We start from the raw sequence: 17,181 nt of genomic DNA, 5'->3' as shown, positions 1-17,181 counted from the left end.
GTGAGGGGGAAGCTAGAAGGTAGGAAGGGTAATGGACTGCCCCAAATGGAAGGGAGTTACCACCTTAGGAAAAAAAGCAGCCCTGGTCCTGAGTACCATTCTTTCAACATGAATGGTCAAGATTGGGGGCTTTGAACTAAGAGCTTGAAGCTCACTTACCCTCCTTGCCGAGGTAATTGCTACAAGAAAAACAGTCTTAAAAGACAGAAGTCTCATGGGACACTTGTGTAAAGGTTCAAAAGGTGAACCCATCAAGTATGTTCAAACAAGATTCAAGTCCCATTGAGGCACAATAAATGGTGTAGGAGGGAATTTGTTGGTAAGACCCTTCATAAAATGTAACACAAGAGGTGACTTAAACAAAGACGCGTGGTCTGGCAAACAAAGGAAAGCCGACAAAGCCGATAAATAACCTTTTACAGTTGCAACAGCAAAACCCTGCTGGGCCAAAGAAAGAGCAAACTGAAGAATGTTGGACAAACGAGCCCTTAAGGGGTCAATAGATTTCTCTCCACACCACAAAACAAATTTAGACCATCTATAAGAATAGATCGACTTGGTGGAAAGCCGCCTGGCAGAAAGAATAACATCCACCACGTCAAGCAGGAGAGAAAAAGAATTCAGGTTGCCCCATTCAATCTCCAGGCATGAAGGTGTAAGCTTTGGAGGAGGGGGTGCAGAACCTGCCCCTCCATCTGAGAGAGGAGGTCTGCCCTGAGAGAGAGACGGAGCGGTGGGCATGAGGTAAGGCGGAGAAGATCTGTGTACCACACCCTTCTTGGCCAATCCGGGGCGATCAATATAACTGGGGCCCGGTCTTGGCGTATCTTCCTCAGAACCCGAGGAATCAAGGGTATGAGAGGAAACACGTAAAGGAGATTTGAGTCCTAACTCAACTGAAACGCGTCCCCCAAAGCTCCCTGCATCGGATACTGGAGACTGCAGAATGACGGGCAGTGAGCATTCTCGTGAGTGGCAAACAGGTCCACCCGAGGAGTTCCCCACGTCTGGAAGTCGTGACGAACTACCTCGGGATGAAGCTTCCACTCGTGGGCGGCTGAGAACTGCCGACTGAGACTGTCTGCACGCACATTCAGAACTCCGGCCAAATGATTTGCCATCAGACAAATCTGGTGGTCCTGAACCCAGGACCAGAGACGCAGAGCCTCTCTGCGGAGACACTGTGACCCCACTCCTCCCTGCTTGTTGACATACCACATCGCGGTCGGGTTGTCCGTTAGGACTTGAACCGACTTACCGCGAAGGGAAGGAAGGAAGGCCTTGATCGCCAAACGTATAGCCCGTAACTCTAGAGGGTTGATGTGAAGCAACCTTTCCTCTGGAGACCAAAGACCCTTGACCTCCAGATCCCCCAGATGAGCACCCCACCCTAGGGAGAATGCATCCGCTATCACTGTGGCAACCAATGAAGGCATATGGAAGGGTTTTCCTTGAAACAGATTGCCCTCCACGCTCCACCAAGACAGATCTGTTGCAGTTTCTCTGGAGATCTTGACTGACTCCATGAGATCTCCGTTGTGCTGATACCACTGCCGTCGGAGGCACCACTGGAGCGCCCTCATGTGCCAGTGTGCATAGTTGACCAACAGAATGCAGGAAGCAAACAGACCGAGCAGGCGAAGGACATTCAGGACTGGAACAACCGTTCCATTGTAAAACAAGGGAATCATTTCCTGACTGTCGAGAATCCTTTGAGGTGGAGTGAATGCTCGACCGACAGTATGTCCAGTACCGCCCCTATAAACAGGTTGCGCTGTGAGGGCACCAGGTGAGATTTGGGTCCATTTTTCGAAAACCCCAATTTGTACAACAGCTGGGTTGTCACCTGCAAATGACGAAGCACCTTCTCTGGAGACTCTGCCTTGATCAGCCAGTCGTCCAGATAGGGGAAAACTGGAATCCCCGATCTTCTGAGATGGGCTCCCACCACTGCCATCACCTTGGTGAAGACTCGAGGTGCAGTAGTAAGACCAAACGGGAGAACCGCAAACTGATAATGTTGTGATCCCACTGTGAAACGGAGATACTTCCTGTGCGACTTTAGGATAGGAATATGAAAAAAAGCATCCTGCAAATCGATCAACACCATCCAATCTTCTTCCAGCATCGCCTGTAGAACCTGCGGAAGGGTAAGCATCTTGAACTTCTCTTGTTTCAGATAAAGATTCAAGATCCTGAGATCCAGGATTGGACGTAACCTGCCATCCTTCTTGTGAATCAGAAAATACTGGGAGTAGCATCCCTGACCCCTTTCCTGCTCTGGAACCACCTCTATCGCACCTTTCTTTAACAAGGTCAGAACTTCCTCCTGTAGGAGACGGAGATGTTCTTCTGAGCAAGCCCCTTGGCAAGGAGGGAAATTTGGAGGGAATTCCCGAAAGGGAAGAGCATACCCATTTTCTACAAGATTGAGAACCCAAAGGTCTGTAGTGACAGATTCCCAATCCTGTAGAAAATGGGTAAGCCGACCCCTTACAGGACCAACATGATCCGGAATGGGGAATCTAGGGCTGCTTTGCTGCAGTGATAGAAGGGGAGGTAGAGGAAGAGGAGGAAGAGGGCTGACGGCCTTGTGGACGACCTCTACTCTTTCCTCTATACGACTTGTATAGAGTATTTTGCTGCTGCTGTTGCTGCTGCTGGCCAGGTTGGCCATATGAACGAAATGATGACCTCCCAAAACCTCTGTATTTACGAAAAGAACCTCTAGGCTGAACCTGCAAGCCAAGTGATTTTGCCATAGCTTTGCTATCCTTAAACCTCTCTAGGGCAGCGCCCGCTTTTTTACCAAATAGTCCTGAACCATCAAATGGTCCAACAGAGTAGCCTGCATATCTGTTAAAAAATCCGTAGATTTCAACCAGGCGCCCCTTCTAGTAGCCACTGTAGAACCCATGATTCTTGCCACTGAATCAGCTGTGTCTAGCCCACTCTGAATGACTTGACGTGCAGCAGCCTGGGTATCATCCAAAACTTCCTGAAAGTTCTTCCTGTCTTCCACAGACAGTTTAGGCAGCAACTGTTTAGAAGAGTCAATCAAAGCATGGATTTACCTTCCCATCAAACAGGTAGCATTTGTAGATGTCAGCGCCATACTGGCAGAAGAAAATACTTTTTTGGCAGACTGATCAACCTTCTTTGATTCCCTGTCAGCTGGGACTTGAGGGAATGCCCCCGAAGACCTCCTTGAGCATGCAGCCTGAACCACTAGGCTCTCTGGAGAAGGATGAGCAGCTAAAAACTCCGGATCACCAGGAGCCACCCTATATCTTTTAGCTATAGATCTGGAAACTGGAGGAGCAGAAAGAGGCTTTCGCCAGACCTCCAACACAGGTTCAAGAATAGCTTCATTGAAAGGCAAGAGAGGCTCAACAACTGAAGAAGGCGAATGGAGTACCTCGGTTAATAAATTTGACTTGAACTCAGTTCACCTCAGCTACCTCTCTTACCTTGGACCATTAATTCTGATCTCATAAAGTGCAAATTATGGGCATATATGTCCTTGTGTAACAACTTTGACTGTAATGGTTAAAAAGAATTTTATGTTTGGCCAGGTACTCAATACGGCAAGAATTATATGACTGTTATTGCTTGAAAAATAATGTGAATTTGCTATGGTTACTACTGTGAATTCCTTTTTCCTTCTTATTCACTCAACACTCTGATCACTCTTTTCTTTGCACGCTCTAATTGGGCAACTGCTTGTTTTACTTATTTGAAATAACACATTGTTTATATAAAAAATAAATTTGAAAAGATGAAACAATGAATTAAATACATTGTATCTTTGCCTCTGGTCGTAGTGGCTGTTTATCTCTTTGTACTAAGATTATTGATTAAATTAGAGCAGATTTGATTGTGGTGCTCTGTGCTGTTCGAAATTCAGAAATAATAATTGATTGAGTCAACTTATGCAATCAATAGGTCTAGGACCATTGTCTATCCATATCGCCTTTCTAACCTCAACGTGATAAGGTGCCACCTCCTTTGAAGGAGTATCAGAATCAGGAGAAAACTCCCTTTCAGGTGAAATGTCCAGTCCACTGGCCTCTCCCAATTCAGCAAAGTACTCATCTGAATCACGTAGTTCACCTTCTTCCATTTCCTCACAATACCTCCTCTCTTCTAAAACTCTCTGAGCTTCAATCCTGGAACGAATCCTCGGCACAGGAGTCGATGGATTCATAACCGACTCCATCGGATTAGGAGTCAGCGCCGTGCACGGATCCGATGGCGCCGCTTGCACTGAACGAGGCCGAACAGACGATGAAGATGTCAAAGGCGTCGGTGCCGGGTAACTCCAAGACGGCGCCGTCGGAAGGAAAGGCATGAAAGGGGCCTGGGCATGGGCCTGAGGTACCCCCAAATTGAAAGCTAATGGACCCATGGGACCCGCAGGTGCACCAGAGGGGTACATTGCCCTTGCAAATACCCCATACATGGCATTGAGGTAATGCGAAGGGTCCTGACCTGGAGCTGGGAATGGAGGGTAAGCTCCGGGTACTGACTCCGAAGCAGGTGTTCCTGTATTCAGGCCAGCCGGCGCCGATACAGGAGCTTCTTCTGATTCAACCTGCTCATCCGGCACAGGATGTTCTTGATCTGGAGCCGGAGAATGGACCAAATCCGGTGACGGAGCCGGCGTCGGTGATCGACGCGGTGAGACTTCAGGTGAAGCCAACTTCTCTGGCGCATCCGGATTCCATAACGAAGGAGAGACATAATCTTTTCTGTGACGTCGAGGCGAGGTCGATCTCGGCGCCGCTTCTTTATCAGAATGATGCCTTGAAAAGTGCTTCTTCTTCTTATGTTTCTTCGGCTTCGAGTGTCCCGACGCCGACTTCGAACCCTACCTGGATTCAGAACGAGACCTCAACCTCGACCTTCTCCTACTTGCCTTCTTATCCTTCCTCATCCTGGCCATAAAAAGCTTCCCCTGTCTCTCCTTCAACGCTTTCGGTTCATTTTCCTGCAGCTTGGACCTCCATCAACGTCGTGATCGGAAGACAAGCACAAAACACAGTCTTCGTGCGAGTCAGTGATGGACATCTGCTTACGGCACTCTCTGCAGGGCTTAAAACCTGACTTCCTCGCAGACATCGTCGAAAGATACTAGAGAAACAGATGAAAACAGGTAGAAACACAAAGTAACTACGGAGAGTCCCTAAAATCCGTTGGCATCGACGGCGCAGAAAAAAGGGAACTGACGTCATCATGCTGACGAGGCCCTATTACGGATCGAGTGACGTCAGCGGGGTCGCGAGCGGAGTCGAACCCTCTGTGACGTCGTCCATGACCTCGTCGGCATGGAGAGCTACAAAAGTTTCTGATTGGCTGCTGCGCAGGGGGATATTCACAAGATGAGGAATCCACTGGCAGATGTATCCATCAGAATCAAAGGTTTTGTAAATGATAATTTTTAAATGTATTAATTGTTATTTTTTTTATACTGATTTACTACATTGTTTTAAAGTATTTATTTATAGATATTTAATTTTTTAAATTACATTACATATTTTTAATATAAATTGAAAAATAAATGTTTTTAAAAATATTGAAATTGTAATATTTGTTTTTTTATTTTATATCTTTTTTAATTTATATATATTTTATATAGCAGGCAATGATATCCTATGGAAGGAAATTCAAGTTACTGTAAGTACAGTTAGAATTACTTTTCAGAGTCAGTGCTGGGCTAACAGATGCAGCACTGGGTTCTCTCCTGATAAGAGGTGAGTAAATCTGAATTCGTAGTTAGGATGATTTTAAGTGAATATTTTCAAGTTCCAAAACTCGACACTTAAAAGAATTTCCAAGTGAAACCAGTCAATGTTAGCCTATGGAAGGAAATTCAAATTACTGGTAAGGACAGTTAGAATTACTTTTCAGGATCAGTACTGGGCTCAAACATGCAGCACTGAGGTCTCTCCTGATAACAGGTGAGTAAATCGGAATTCTTAGTTCGGCTGATTTTACTTCGGTCCAGTATATATAGAGCCAGTCAGCATCAGTGCAGGTTTAATGTGCTGAGAAGGTTGATATCAAACGTGTCAGTCTTCAGTGTAGCCATTATGGTGCTGTGGAGTTCGTAATGACAACCTCCCAGCACCATATACTCTTAATGGCATCACTACACTTACAGTGCCCAGGAATGGCCCTGGGTACTGTAGGGGCACAGGGCTCGTGCACCTGTGCCCATATCACTGGCATAGCAAGGCACACAAGATGATGGACGGAATTTTGCACAATGGCAAAACATTCACCCTCAGTCACAGATCTGGGTTTAATCCATCGTTATTTTGCTCACCAAGCCACCCCAGTTCAGACATGGCCATATGCAAATCAGTCTTGACCCTGTGCCTCATGGGAACAGTCCAGACCGAACTGCCAATCCATGTCTTCCTTGGAACGGAATCAAGCATCCTAGGACCGGTTTCTGGCTATCAGCCTTCATCAGCCAGGATAGTTTGACTCCAGTGGCTTAGTGAGCATGGGACCCACATTGGGGCATACTCTTCCCACATAGGGTGAACAGCAAAACACACAAGATGATGGACGGAATGTTTCACAATGGCAAAACATTCACCCCCAGTCACAGATCTGGGTTTAATCCATCGTTATTTTGCTCACCAAGCCACCCCAGTTCAGACATGGCCATATGCAAATCAGTCTTGACCCAGTGCCTCATGGGAACAGTCCAGACCGTACTGCCATCACTGGCGTAGGGCACCCAGCTAGAGGGATGACTAAGGTATGCCAGAGGGTATGCAAAGGCAGTGTGTGGGTGTCGGGGTTCAGGGCCCCTAAGAGTGGCACAATAGGTGCTGCAGCCCTTAGGGGTCTTCTCTGCTCACCATGCCCTGGGTACCTAGGGTACCATCTACTAGGGGCTGACAGGTGGCCAGAGATGCCAATTGGGTTTTAGGTTCAACACAGTTTTAGGGAAGGAACACAGGCCCTGGGCACCTAGTTAGCAGGAGCTCAGGGCACACTCAGTCAAAGCACATCAGCAGTTCAGCAAAAAGTGGGGGCATACCAATGCAAGAAAAATGTCACTTTCTCACAAGAGGCCACACCCCTTTTTAAAACACTCTGCAACGCAGCTCCGTGGCGCTTACTGGAGGTACCTGGTGGGCTAGTTGGCCCCCGGGACCATCAAGGTTGACAAGGAATTAATTCTTCAACTTAAACCGCGCCACAGGGTGTGTTTGCACACATGTGAACTCAGGCCCCGCCCCCTCCCTTCACCTCTGTGCAAACGCGCCCCATGGCGCGTTTTAAATTGGGGGATTAACTCCCCTTGAATACGGACGGTCCCTGGGGTGCAACTAGCCAACCAGCTACCTCCAGTAAGCGCCACAGCGCTGCGTTGAAGATAGGTGTGAAAAGGGGTGTGGCCTCTGAACACCTCTCTGCAACGCAGCCCCCTGGCTCATCCTGGAGGTTACTGGTGGGCTAGTTGGCGCCCAGGGACCCCAGTATTCAAGGGGAATTTGTTCCCCTCTGCAAACGCGCCAGGGAGGCGTGTTTGCAGAGTGATGAAAGGAGGGGGCGTGGACTCTGGCGCAATGCCAGTCTTTTTTTATTTTAGTTTTTTAAGAAGGGGGGCTGTGTAGCCCCCCTTCTTTTTTTTATTTTTGTGGGCGCCTGGGGACCCCATCCCCCAGGGTGTGCCCCCTAATTTTTTTTTAATATAAAAAATGAGGAAGTGGGCTGCGTGGCCACCCTCCCAAGGCCTTATTCACCTCGGGGATCCCATCCCCCGGGGCATCGTCTTGTTTATTGAAAAAAAATACAACTATCGGGTATGGGGGACTCGTGGACCCCCTCCCGGGCCACTTGTAGCCCCGGGGACCCCATCCCCGGGGGCTGGCCCTCTCCGTTGGGGACCGTGGGTGTGTCCCCAATCCCCACATGGTCCAGAAGATCCCCACCTCCTGCGGGAGCCGGCATTGTTTTTCCACACAGGGAGCAGCTAACATGCTGCTTCCCATGTGGAAAAGCAATCTGCTTTGCTATTTGGAAGAGAGAGTAGGTATCCTGCTCTCTCTTCCAAATTGCAAAGCATTTTGCTATAGCAGGGTGGGAGTCGCGAGGCTCCCACCCTGCCATAGGAAACTACAGTGTCCTGGGGGTCCGCAACCCGGGACACTGCAGGAGCCAGCCGTGGGGTTGGCGGTCCCCAGGGCCCTGAAGGGCTCCAGGAGGAAGGCAGTGTGGCCCCCCTACCACCTTTTTTAAAGCCCCGGGGGTGGTGGTCCCCGGGGCTCGGGGGGGCCTTGGAGGCCTTCCATCATTAAACTTTTAAGCCCCAGGTGGTGACAGTCCCGGGGCCTGCTGGGGGGGGCCGGGTGCCCCCCACAATGTGAATCAAGTGGAGCCCCGGGAAGTGGCTCGGGTGGGCCTTAGAGGCCCCCCATAATTAAACTTTTAAGCCCCGGGTGTTTTATTGGCAAGATCCACACACCCTGCGTGGATTTTGCCGATTTAAAAAAATATATCGTTTTTTTTGGGCCCTGGGGGTCCTTGTGGGACCCCCAGAGCAGGCCTAGGGGGTCAGGGTGGTTCTACCCTGCCCTATTTTCGTGTTTTACGTGTTTTTTATTTAGGTTTCTTGTGCCTCGGTTCTACTGAGGCACAAGATGGCTGCTAACTCTTTCTGGTTTGAAGTAAAGAGGAAGAAGCTATAATGCCTAAATGGCCAATACCTCTGCTTACCTTGCAGCCCCCGGCACCCTCTGCTGACGTCTTGAATGCAGACGAAGACTTGCAGGAAAACCCTTATGAGCCCTTAGAGATCTGACGACCAAGTGATTATAAAAGTGCAAGACCCACCCCCTCGTGGGAGGGATCTACGTAGCCAGAAAGTAAAATTGACCCGGAAGAGCCAGATAACTCGTTGGCGTTATCGTGAAGAACCGAAGAAGGCGGTCGGATTACCAGAGAAGCGGCAGAATATCCCCAAGGTGAAGACGACGACCGAGATGCTGTACAGAAGGAGAGAACCAACCCAGAAGTCTAGACGGAAGTGCCTGGAGGCCAACGATCCCACGAGCCGCCCAACCGCGTTCCCGGAGGAGCATGGCTCACCCAGGTGCGTGCTCTTTTCCGAGGGCGGGCAGTGGGCAGACGATAGGACTCAGTCCTTTCTAGGGGGGGGGGGGGGAGTCAGTAAAGTGCGACTCCGCGAGACTCATCTAGGTTCCCTCGTATTGCCCACTTGCTTGGTGATGGTTTCTATACATCAAACTGTATGACAGGTGCATTTCTCCCCCTCACTCCCTGCCCTACAGTTTTGACATAATATGACCAGACCACAGACGCCTGCTTTCTTTCTATTTTCTGTTCGGGTGTAATCGGATCCTGCCATATCAGAAATCAGTGATGGAGCATACAGGAAGCCAAAGAAGATTGCTATTCCCCCTGATTCAAAACTGATTTTTTACGTTTCCTTATATAACTGTTGAGAACGGCAATAAAAGCGTCAGGAACCTCATATCTGGCATATCCTTTCTTCGCCCACGACAAATTCTTAATTATTTATACCTAATTAATTTCCAAGCCAATCTCACTACAAGCCCAACACTCTGTTATGACACTATAAATGGTTATACAAAAAGTAAAACAAATTGAAATAGCTCAAAATTATAAGCTGTATTTAAAAAAATTATAACATTTATATAAACAATAGTGACACATAAAACTAAAATATCAACCAAATTACATTCAAATAATTAAAAACTACATTTTAACAACTATATTAGTGAAAACGATACTAAAAACATCATTATTTACAACAATATTATTTACCTCAAATAATGATATTCTTGTCAACGATATTTTTGCATCACAATTTTTGTGTGTCACAATATTTCATTTCTGATACTTCTGTATCAAATATTTTTAAATCACTATTTTGTCCAAGCACTGGTAAAGGCTTTTTAGGACTGCCCCAAGACAACAGACATGTAAAATCCAAACAACCACATACGATAGCGGAGGGAGGTGAAAGAAAATCCATACCAGCCATGGAGAAGAGTGGGCTGGTACATGACACAAGGCAATACCTGAACAATGAATTAAGCGACTGAGACACTGAGTGTGAAGGTAGGTATAGAGCAAAGTAGTGAGAAAGATCAATTTTTAGTAAATAAGTTCCTGAAACATTGTATCTTCACATGGAGTGCAATTAACAAGTAATGTTAATGGGGACTTGGGGCATGGGAAACACAATCCTTTAATGCAAATCACATACCTTATTTGGAATACCCTTAAAATATTTTAATTTGCTTAGGCTTGAACCCTGGTGCTAAACACATTGGAATGAGAAAATAGTTTCCTTCTACCGAGATGTACTTGTATCCTGTGCCGCAATCCCGCACATACAAAAAAATCTTTGTATACTCTCTTTCCTAAATAAAAAAAGAGCTTTTCTCATTTCTTAAAATGATCCATTCATGATGAGCATCTTACTAAAGACACAGTAAGACTGTGAGAAAATATTGCTTCTGTTTGTGCACATTATCCAAAATAAAAAGACTGCCCAAAGATTGTTTTTAAAGTGCTTAGGGCTAGCTTAGTACACCAATTAGAATGAGCTGTAGATTCTATGGACTTCTATCCAATGGATGTTTCTTACTTGTGAATCGTGATAGTGGTAGATTGTGCCACTGTGTCCCAAAGTTTGATCGACCTGTCAGATGACACAGAACACACCCGTGTGTTATCAGGATCGAAACGACACCGCGTCACAGTGCTCTTGTGGTGATCTAAAAGACAAACACATTGCATTAGAGTAATACAATTATGGATTTATTTGTCAGCAACGTGAGGATTTGTACATATGTCAGAGGCAGAGCGTTTTTGGGTACATATAGTGATTGTTAGAGATTGCAAGTGCATTAGTGGGACAGACCTATAAATATACACGTATTACTTATGCTTATTTAAAATATATGGTGTTATTAGCATGTATATTTTATACATCTTGTATTTTTAATTAACATTTAAAGAAAGAAATGAAAATCTGCATACAGTTCCTAGTAACCTCGCATTTCCACCTCACAATTACCAATCTTCGCACAATACCAAATCTCAAGCTCTGATGCCATACACCATTTCCCAATCCCCCAGATTTTGGTAATTTGTGAGGTGCCTAGGCATTGCCATATGTCCAATTTTCAGAACAAAGTTAGTGTATTACAGGACTTTTCTGCAAGCAGTCAGTGAATACTGGGCAGTTTTCTGGCGAATAACTGTGACTTATCACTGATGTCCCAGGGGCTAGGTACTACGGCGCTGATCAGCGTCCATGTGAAGATCTGCGACGTCTCTCTCAGAAGGAGCGCACTTATTAAAAATGGGATATCAACTTCTTTTTGCGAATGGAAACTTTAGTTTTACATTTTCACTAAGTATCTCTTTTTAGATTGTGTACTCAATATAAATAATTTTGTTTCAAGGTGTGACTGGACGCTGTCGCTAGGCATTATGTAATCAATATAAAAAGTGGCACTCCAGTAGAGAGGCTTTGGCTCCAGCCTCATGTTGATCTTCCTCCTTGTTGCTTTTGATTGTGCAGAGGTTGTGTGTGTCCCCTGAAAAAGAGTGCTTGTTTTGCACAGATTATGCTCAATAAAGAAGGCCTGAGTTGGTTATGGTGACCAGCAAGTGATCACGTTCTAGGCCTGACTGGTGGAATTTTGAAAATGTATCCCAGATGCCTAAGATCTGACCTAGTTATTATAAATAGGCTGTCCGGTTTTAGGTTTAAACCTATAATAACTGATAAAACCCCACCGGAAGGGAAATCGCTCTCAATAGTGTAAACGTATAAACACTAAAAAAAAGCTGAACAACCACAAACTAAATGCCCTTCAAAGAAGAAAGGAAAAGGAGAGTGAAAGAGTCATTTTTATTTGTTACTGAAGGGGCCAATCCAATGTAACTTTGTAATATAAGGTAGCAGTAAGAAAGACTGGGCTAACATTATTCTGCTTGAGTTTTGTTGTTTAGGGATGTCACTAAAATATTGTGCCTTCTTCCTTTTTTCGGTTTTGTGGTCTTTGGCCTAAAGATACAGGGGTTAGAAGCATATTGTAGGTGTTGTTTATTTTTTTTATAAACTGTAGAGAATCAGGAAATATCAAAATCATATTTGATTTTTTTTGGCTAAGTTTGAGTCTTTCACTGATAGGAAAAATGTAGGTTTCATAAGAATCTTTCCCAATATGTAACATCACATTTACCCACAGAGAATGGGTAAAAACCCTTGATACATCAGCCCCCTTTTCTAGTTAGTCAGTATTGATAGTAGGTGAATTGCCAAACACCCCAGGCTTTAAACATTCAATGCAAGGTATAGTGACGGGTATATGTGAAAAGAGTGCAGTCACAAAGCATTTGGGATACTGATGAAAACACAACACCAGACTTTTGGAAAACACGGGATGCAGTGTCACTTGGAATGCTGCTGCAAAAAGTTCTTACCAAGTTCAACAATGATTGAAGTAATTTTGTTTGTGTTTGCAGATATTCCCTGTTAGAGATCACTTGACAAGCAAAGAAATGTTGAGGAGCAATTCAGGAACTTTTATTTTACAATCTATGAGAAATAGCCCTTCACCAAACATGGCATTTGAAGTCAATGAAGCCTCACTGTGGTACTCTGAACAAGTTATAGATCCCTTCGTAAAGGGACATTTTCTCTGGAGTTTCAAAGTTGCTGCCTTATTTTTAACAGCTTCAATAACTTCGAGGGCATATGCGCCCAGTTCAACGCATGTGTTGGAGAGAATTACAATCTTCAGGTGCACCAGTATTGGCATGGATAGCTATGTCAGTGGTCGTAGTTAGTAAATTGTATACAGGCTATTTTGGCGTTGCCTGTCTCAAGTGCCAATGTTGAGAGGGCCTTTTCACAGATAAAAGTTTACATGGGAAGGAAAGAGAGAGCGTGCATGACCAAAGACTCACTGAAAAAGTATTGTATGGTCTACTACAATGAGTTTGATTTGCACAAATGTATTTGGACCTCATTTACACTCTATGTACACTGTCCATGTACCATGCACTATCAGTGCAGAAAGCAAGCAATAATAAAAGCAAAAGGTTCCATTAAAGACCGGAAAAACACGGTTTCTGTTGTTTTAAATGGCACGAAAATGTGCAACCACTGACATCCACAGTTATTATAGGGTATTGAAATCACTTGAAAACACTGAGAAAAAAAAAACCTCACCAAAATTGACCGAAAAAAGAAACTGAAACAGTAAAGCCTAATTTGACAAAGGCAGAATAAATATTGTGAAAAGCATATGTTAAAGCCAATTGCCCTTTATGAGTGGATTCTTATTAAGCTGTGTTAAAACCTGTAGAAAATATTTTTCTAACATAGATTCCCACAGATTACCAGAGCAGCCAAGGGTTTTTGGTTACCCCCCTGATAAATCCCTTATTTTCTTTGGAATTAATTCTCTTAGGACTGGCTTAGCAGAGAAGCTCTCTGTGAAAGCGTAAGTGATAACTAGAAAAAGAGCTGTAGCAAACCGTACTAAAAGAGGGACATGGGGTCCTGCCTCATGTTGATCTTCTCTACAAGCATTTGATTGAACAACTATAGTGTTATCCTTCTTAGAAGTGGCCATTGCCCACAACAGATAGGTACATTGTTAATGCTGATCCCAGACTTTATATGGTGTAACCCTGTGACCAATACATTAGCATTTACATTGAACTGCTTTCCAAAAAACTATACAAAGTGGCTTCACATTGTGAACTTTGACAAATACAATAGGAACAACACCACCAATGGGGGCTTTACATTGTGAACCCTGAGACATGTCATAAGAAGGCATTTTACTTTGTGAACTCCGATAAATACAATAGGAAGGTGTTTTATGTTGTGAATTCTCTAACAAATGCAAAAGGAACAGGTTTTAAATTCTGAACTCCATGACCTAAAACACAGAAAGAGACTTTGTATTTGACAAATAAAAAAGAAATAGGGATTCCATTGCCAACTCTCTTACAAATGTAGTAGGAACGGAGTTAGTATAGTGGTCCCTTTCTGCGGTCTTGCTATAGACAGCTCAAGCTATCTGTCGCAGACTACATTGTATACAATAATCCACAGAGCCAATCTTGCTCTAGATTAGATAGCGTGCATAGGGAGCCCTGCTTACCGCAACCCAGCAATAACCGGGCAAATGGAGATTAGTGGTGAGTGATCAAACATTCTGCATGCAGCACACTTTTGAGATACTACACTCTCACAGTGGTGGTAGGAAAGATTTGATTTGATGCAAATTTATTTGGAAAGAACTTTATAGTGTTAAGTATCTAAGTTATGGGTGTGGCAATCTACAATTTAACAGAGTAACACTCCTAGATAACAAAAATAAATAACTCGATACCAAGATAATGAAGAAGTCTTACCTTTAATATATGCTACTCTATTGCCATTTTCCGCATCAATGACACAGATGGCATAGTCCACATCCACACCAGATACTGCCAGCTTGCCATTTGATGAAATATGGCATGACATTACCAGGCCTTCATGGTTGACAGACCACTACAGAAAAGATGACAAATGTGACAGTTACATTTCAGCATCCAAGAGAATGAACTACAGATGAATTACTTTCACAATTTCACAACTTTCCTTCTGGGCAGAAACTCTTGCAGCAACAGGGCCGGGCTGTGCTCCGCTCAAACCTACGGGCCGGGCATCGCTCCGCCTTTCCCCTCGGCCGGGCTTGGCTCCGCCGAGCCCCCTCCTCACCGGACTTCATTTCCCAGCTGCCCCACCTGCGGCAAGGACGCCGCCTCCATCTTCGCGTGGCGCCAGGAGGCGCTTAAAGGACGGACCGGGGCCGAGTACCCGGTGTAACAACTTTCTTTCTGGGCAGAAACTCTTGCAGCAACAGGGCCGGGCTGTGCTCCGCTCAAACCTACAGGCCGGACATCGCTCCGCCTATCCCCTAGGCCGGGCTTGGCATTTCCCAGCTGCCCCACCCGCGGCAAGGACGCCGCCTCCATCTTCGCGTGGCGCCAGAAGGTGCTTAAAGGACAGACCGGAACCTCGTCCTGCGGGAGCGCGCCGGGAGAAGCCCGGGACAAGGGCGGGCCGTCTGTGGCCGTCAGGGGCTGCAGGAGGCTGGGCTGGGCCCACTCTCTAAAGCTTCTTCCTCGGTGTCTCCCTTCTAGCATCCATTTCTTTCTTTGAGCCCTTAGGATGTCTATAGGCGTACTGAATTCCCTACCTTCCACTGTGGGGGTGTCTATACTTGGCCCCTTAGACTAATATTTTGCCAGGGCAATCAAAGAAATAGATAAAGAACTTATGTTGGCGGAGAAACGTGCGGAGCGCCGTTTTTCCATCGACCTTCTTAAAAAGAAACCACTAATTTCGCCCCTGAAGGTTCCTCCCCCCTTGCAACATCATAATAAAAGCTCGTCGGAAGCAGATGCTGAGTTATTCAGCACTGATAATATTCCACTAATTTTCCAAGATCAAACCTCATCTCCTACTGCCATTGATATTACTAATGATTCTACTCCAAACGGGCCACCGGTTGTCTCCAACTGTCTAATAGATTTAAACTCCCCCATTGTTTTGGATCTCGTCTCTCAACATCAGTTAACTCCTTCCAATCAATCAGCTGAGACTGTCGCTCCTATAGAGACACTACCACTGACCACAGCTAGTGTGAGTAAAGATAAACCCAAGAAGCCCCCGAGAGCACATCGCTCTCCACCGAAGAAAAGAAGGAGAAAGGGAGGGGTTAAAAAAGGGGAAAATATTCAACGCACCCCCCCTTCTCTAGGTGACCCAACTGACAAAACCACCTGGTCAACTAGAGAAGGATGTACTTATAGGTCCCCCAATAACACCAACTTTAGGGGTTGAAGCCTTGTCGACCAAAGAGACAATTGAACGCCTCTTAAAATCTCTCTTGCTTCCACTCATAGAGAGAGTCAAAAGGCTGGGGGAAAAATGGATTGTATTTTGGCAGCTTCCAACCTCAGTGAAAAACCTAATTCAGTTATACCTAAGGAATCTTCCTTAACAAATAAGCAGCCAACACTGAAAACATCGAAAACATCTAGACCAGAGAAAGAAAACCCTGTATTTAAAAATAAGCCTGATCCCCCAAATTCAAGTAAACCGACGGTTGCCCATGACATACATAAAGAGAAGGCTACGTCAGGTCTCCAAAAACCTCCTCCTTCTACAAACCCCCCACCAATGAAGGCAACGACAATAAAAACTAATAGAGTAAAATCAAATCTTAGTAACATAGTGGAACTACCCCCAAAGTCAGCTAACTATGTGATCATCTTAACTGGAGTTCGAATTGTTCCTGTTGGAAATATCGAATACAATGCAAATCTTAAAAACAAAGTCATTTTCTGGTTGCGAAACAACAGAGCCCTTCCCCCACATCTAAACGGAGCTATAATCTCAGTCAGACGATGTAAATGGGTGGGCCCTAGAACGAAAGACATTGAGGGGGACGTTGTGATAGTAAATTTTAGGGACCATAGAGTGGTTACGTACATTAGTGATTGGTTCCCGGGGAGAAGCGAGGGGGGTGTTTCATCTCGTAACCTGAGTTATTTTTATCCCGAAGCATTATTAATGCCCCCAAGCCACCGACAATCAAGTCGCAATGTCAAGCCCTCAAACTTTGATCACAGTATCTCACATTTTTCTTTTCCTACAAAATATACTAATAACTTTCCTCTCTCTTTCCCATGCCAACGTCCCTTTAGATATTTCTCTCCATCTAACAACAATTACCACCCTATAAATCCCAACGAGTATTGGAACATTCCGCTACACAACTTATTCGAACCCCTCTCAGGGCTAGGCGCAAATGAATGACTCGACATGCCTTATTCTTATGTAGGGGTCACTCGAGATTGTATGAGCGACTTTAACATATTAAATGAATTAAATGAAAATTATTTTTCTTCTGCCACCCCTACATTCATGAGTAGTTTCCCTGAGAGAGAAATTGATATGCGGGAGGAATGTTGTGTAGCTTTAACTGACCTGAGCAGAACCCACAATGCTACTGTCTGCTCCCTGAATTTGCATGATTTTGAGACTTCTTTTCACCCTTCAGAAGCAAAAAATGAGTGGTCGGGGGG

The 17,181-nt window shown here is 45.1% G+C and overlaps 1 protein-coding gene across 1 annotated transcript in view; it reads right to left on the bottom strand.

Moving 5' to 3' along the window:
- WDR88 (WD repeat domain 88) overlaps positions 1 to 17,181 on the bottom strand; it is a 305,494-nt gene that overhangs the window by 78,475 nt on the left and 209,838 nt on the right. The window contains exons 5-6 of the mRNA XM_086946455.1: positions 14,458 to 14,596; positions 10,661 to 10,790 (exon numbers count right to left, since the gene is read on the bottom strand). Of these exons, the coding sequence (XP_086802581.1) occupies positions 10,661 to 10,790; positions 14,458 to 14,596 (269 nt within the window). The remainder of the gene's footprint in view (positions 1 to 10,660; positions 10,791 to 14,457; positions 14,597 to 17,181) is intronic.

This window comes from Lissotriton vulgaris, chromosome 12 (assembly GCF_964263255.1).
Source record: "Lissotriton vulgaris chromosome 12, aLisVul1.2, whole genome shotgun sequence".
NCBI lineage: Eukaryota > Metazoa > Chordata > Amphibia > Caudata > Salamandridae > Lissotriton > Lissotriton vulgaris.
Note: the sequence above shows the minus strand (reverse complement) of the source record. Positions and strands in the feature narration are given on the sequence as shown.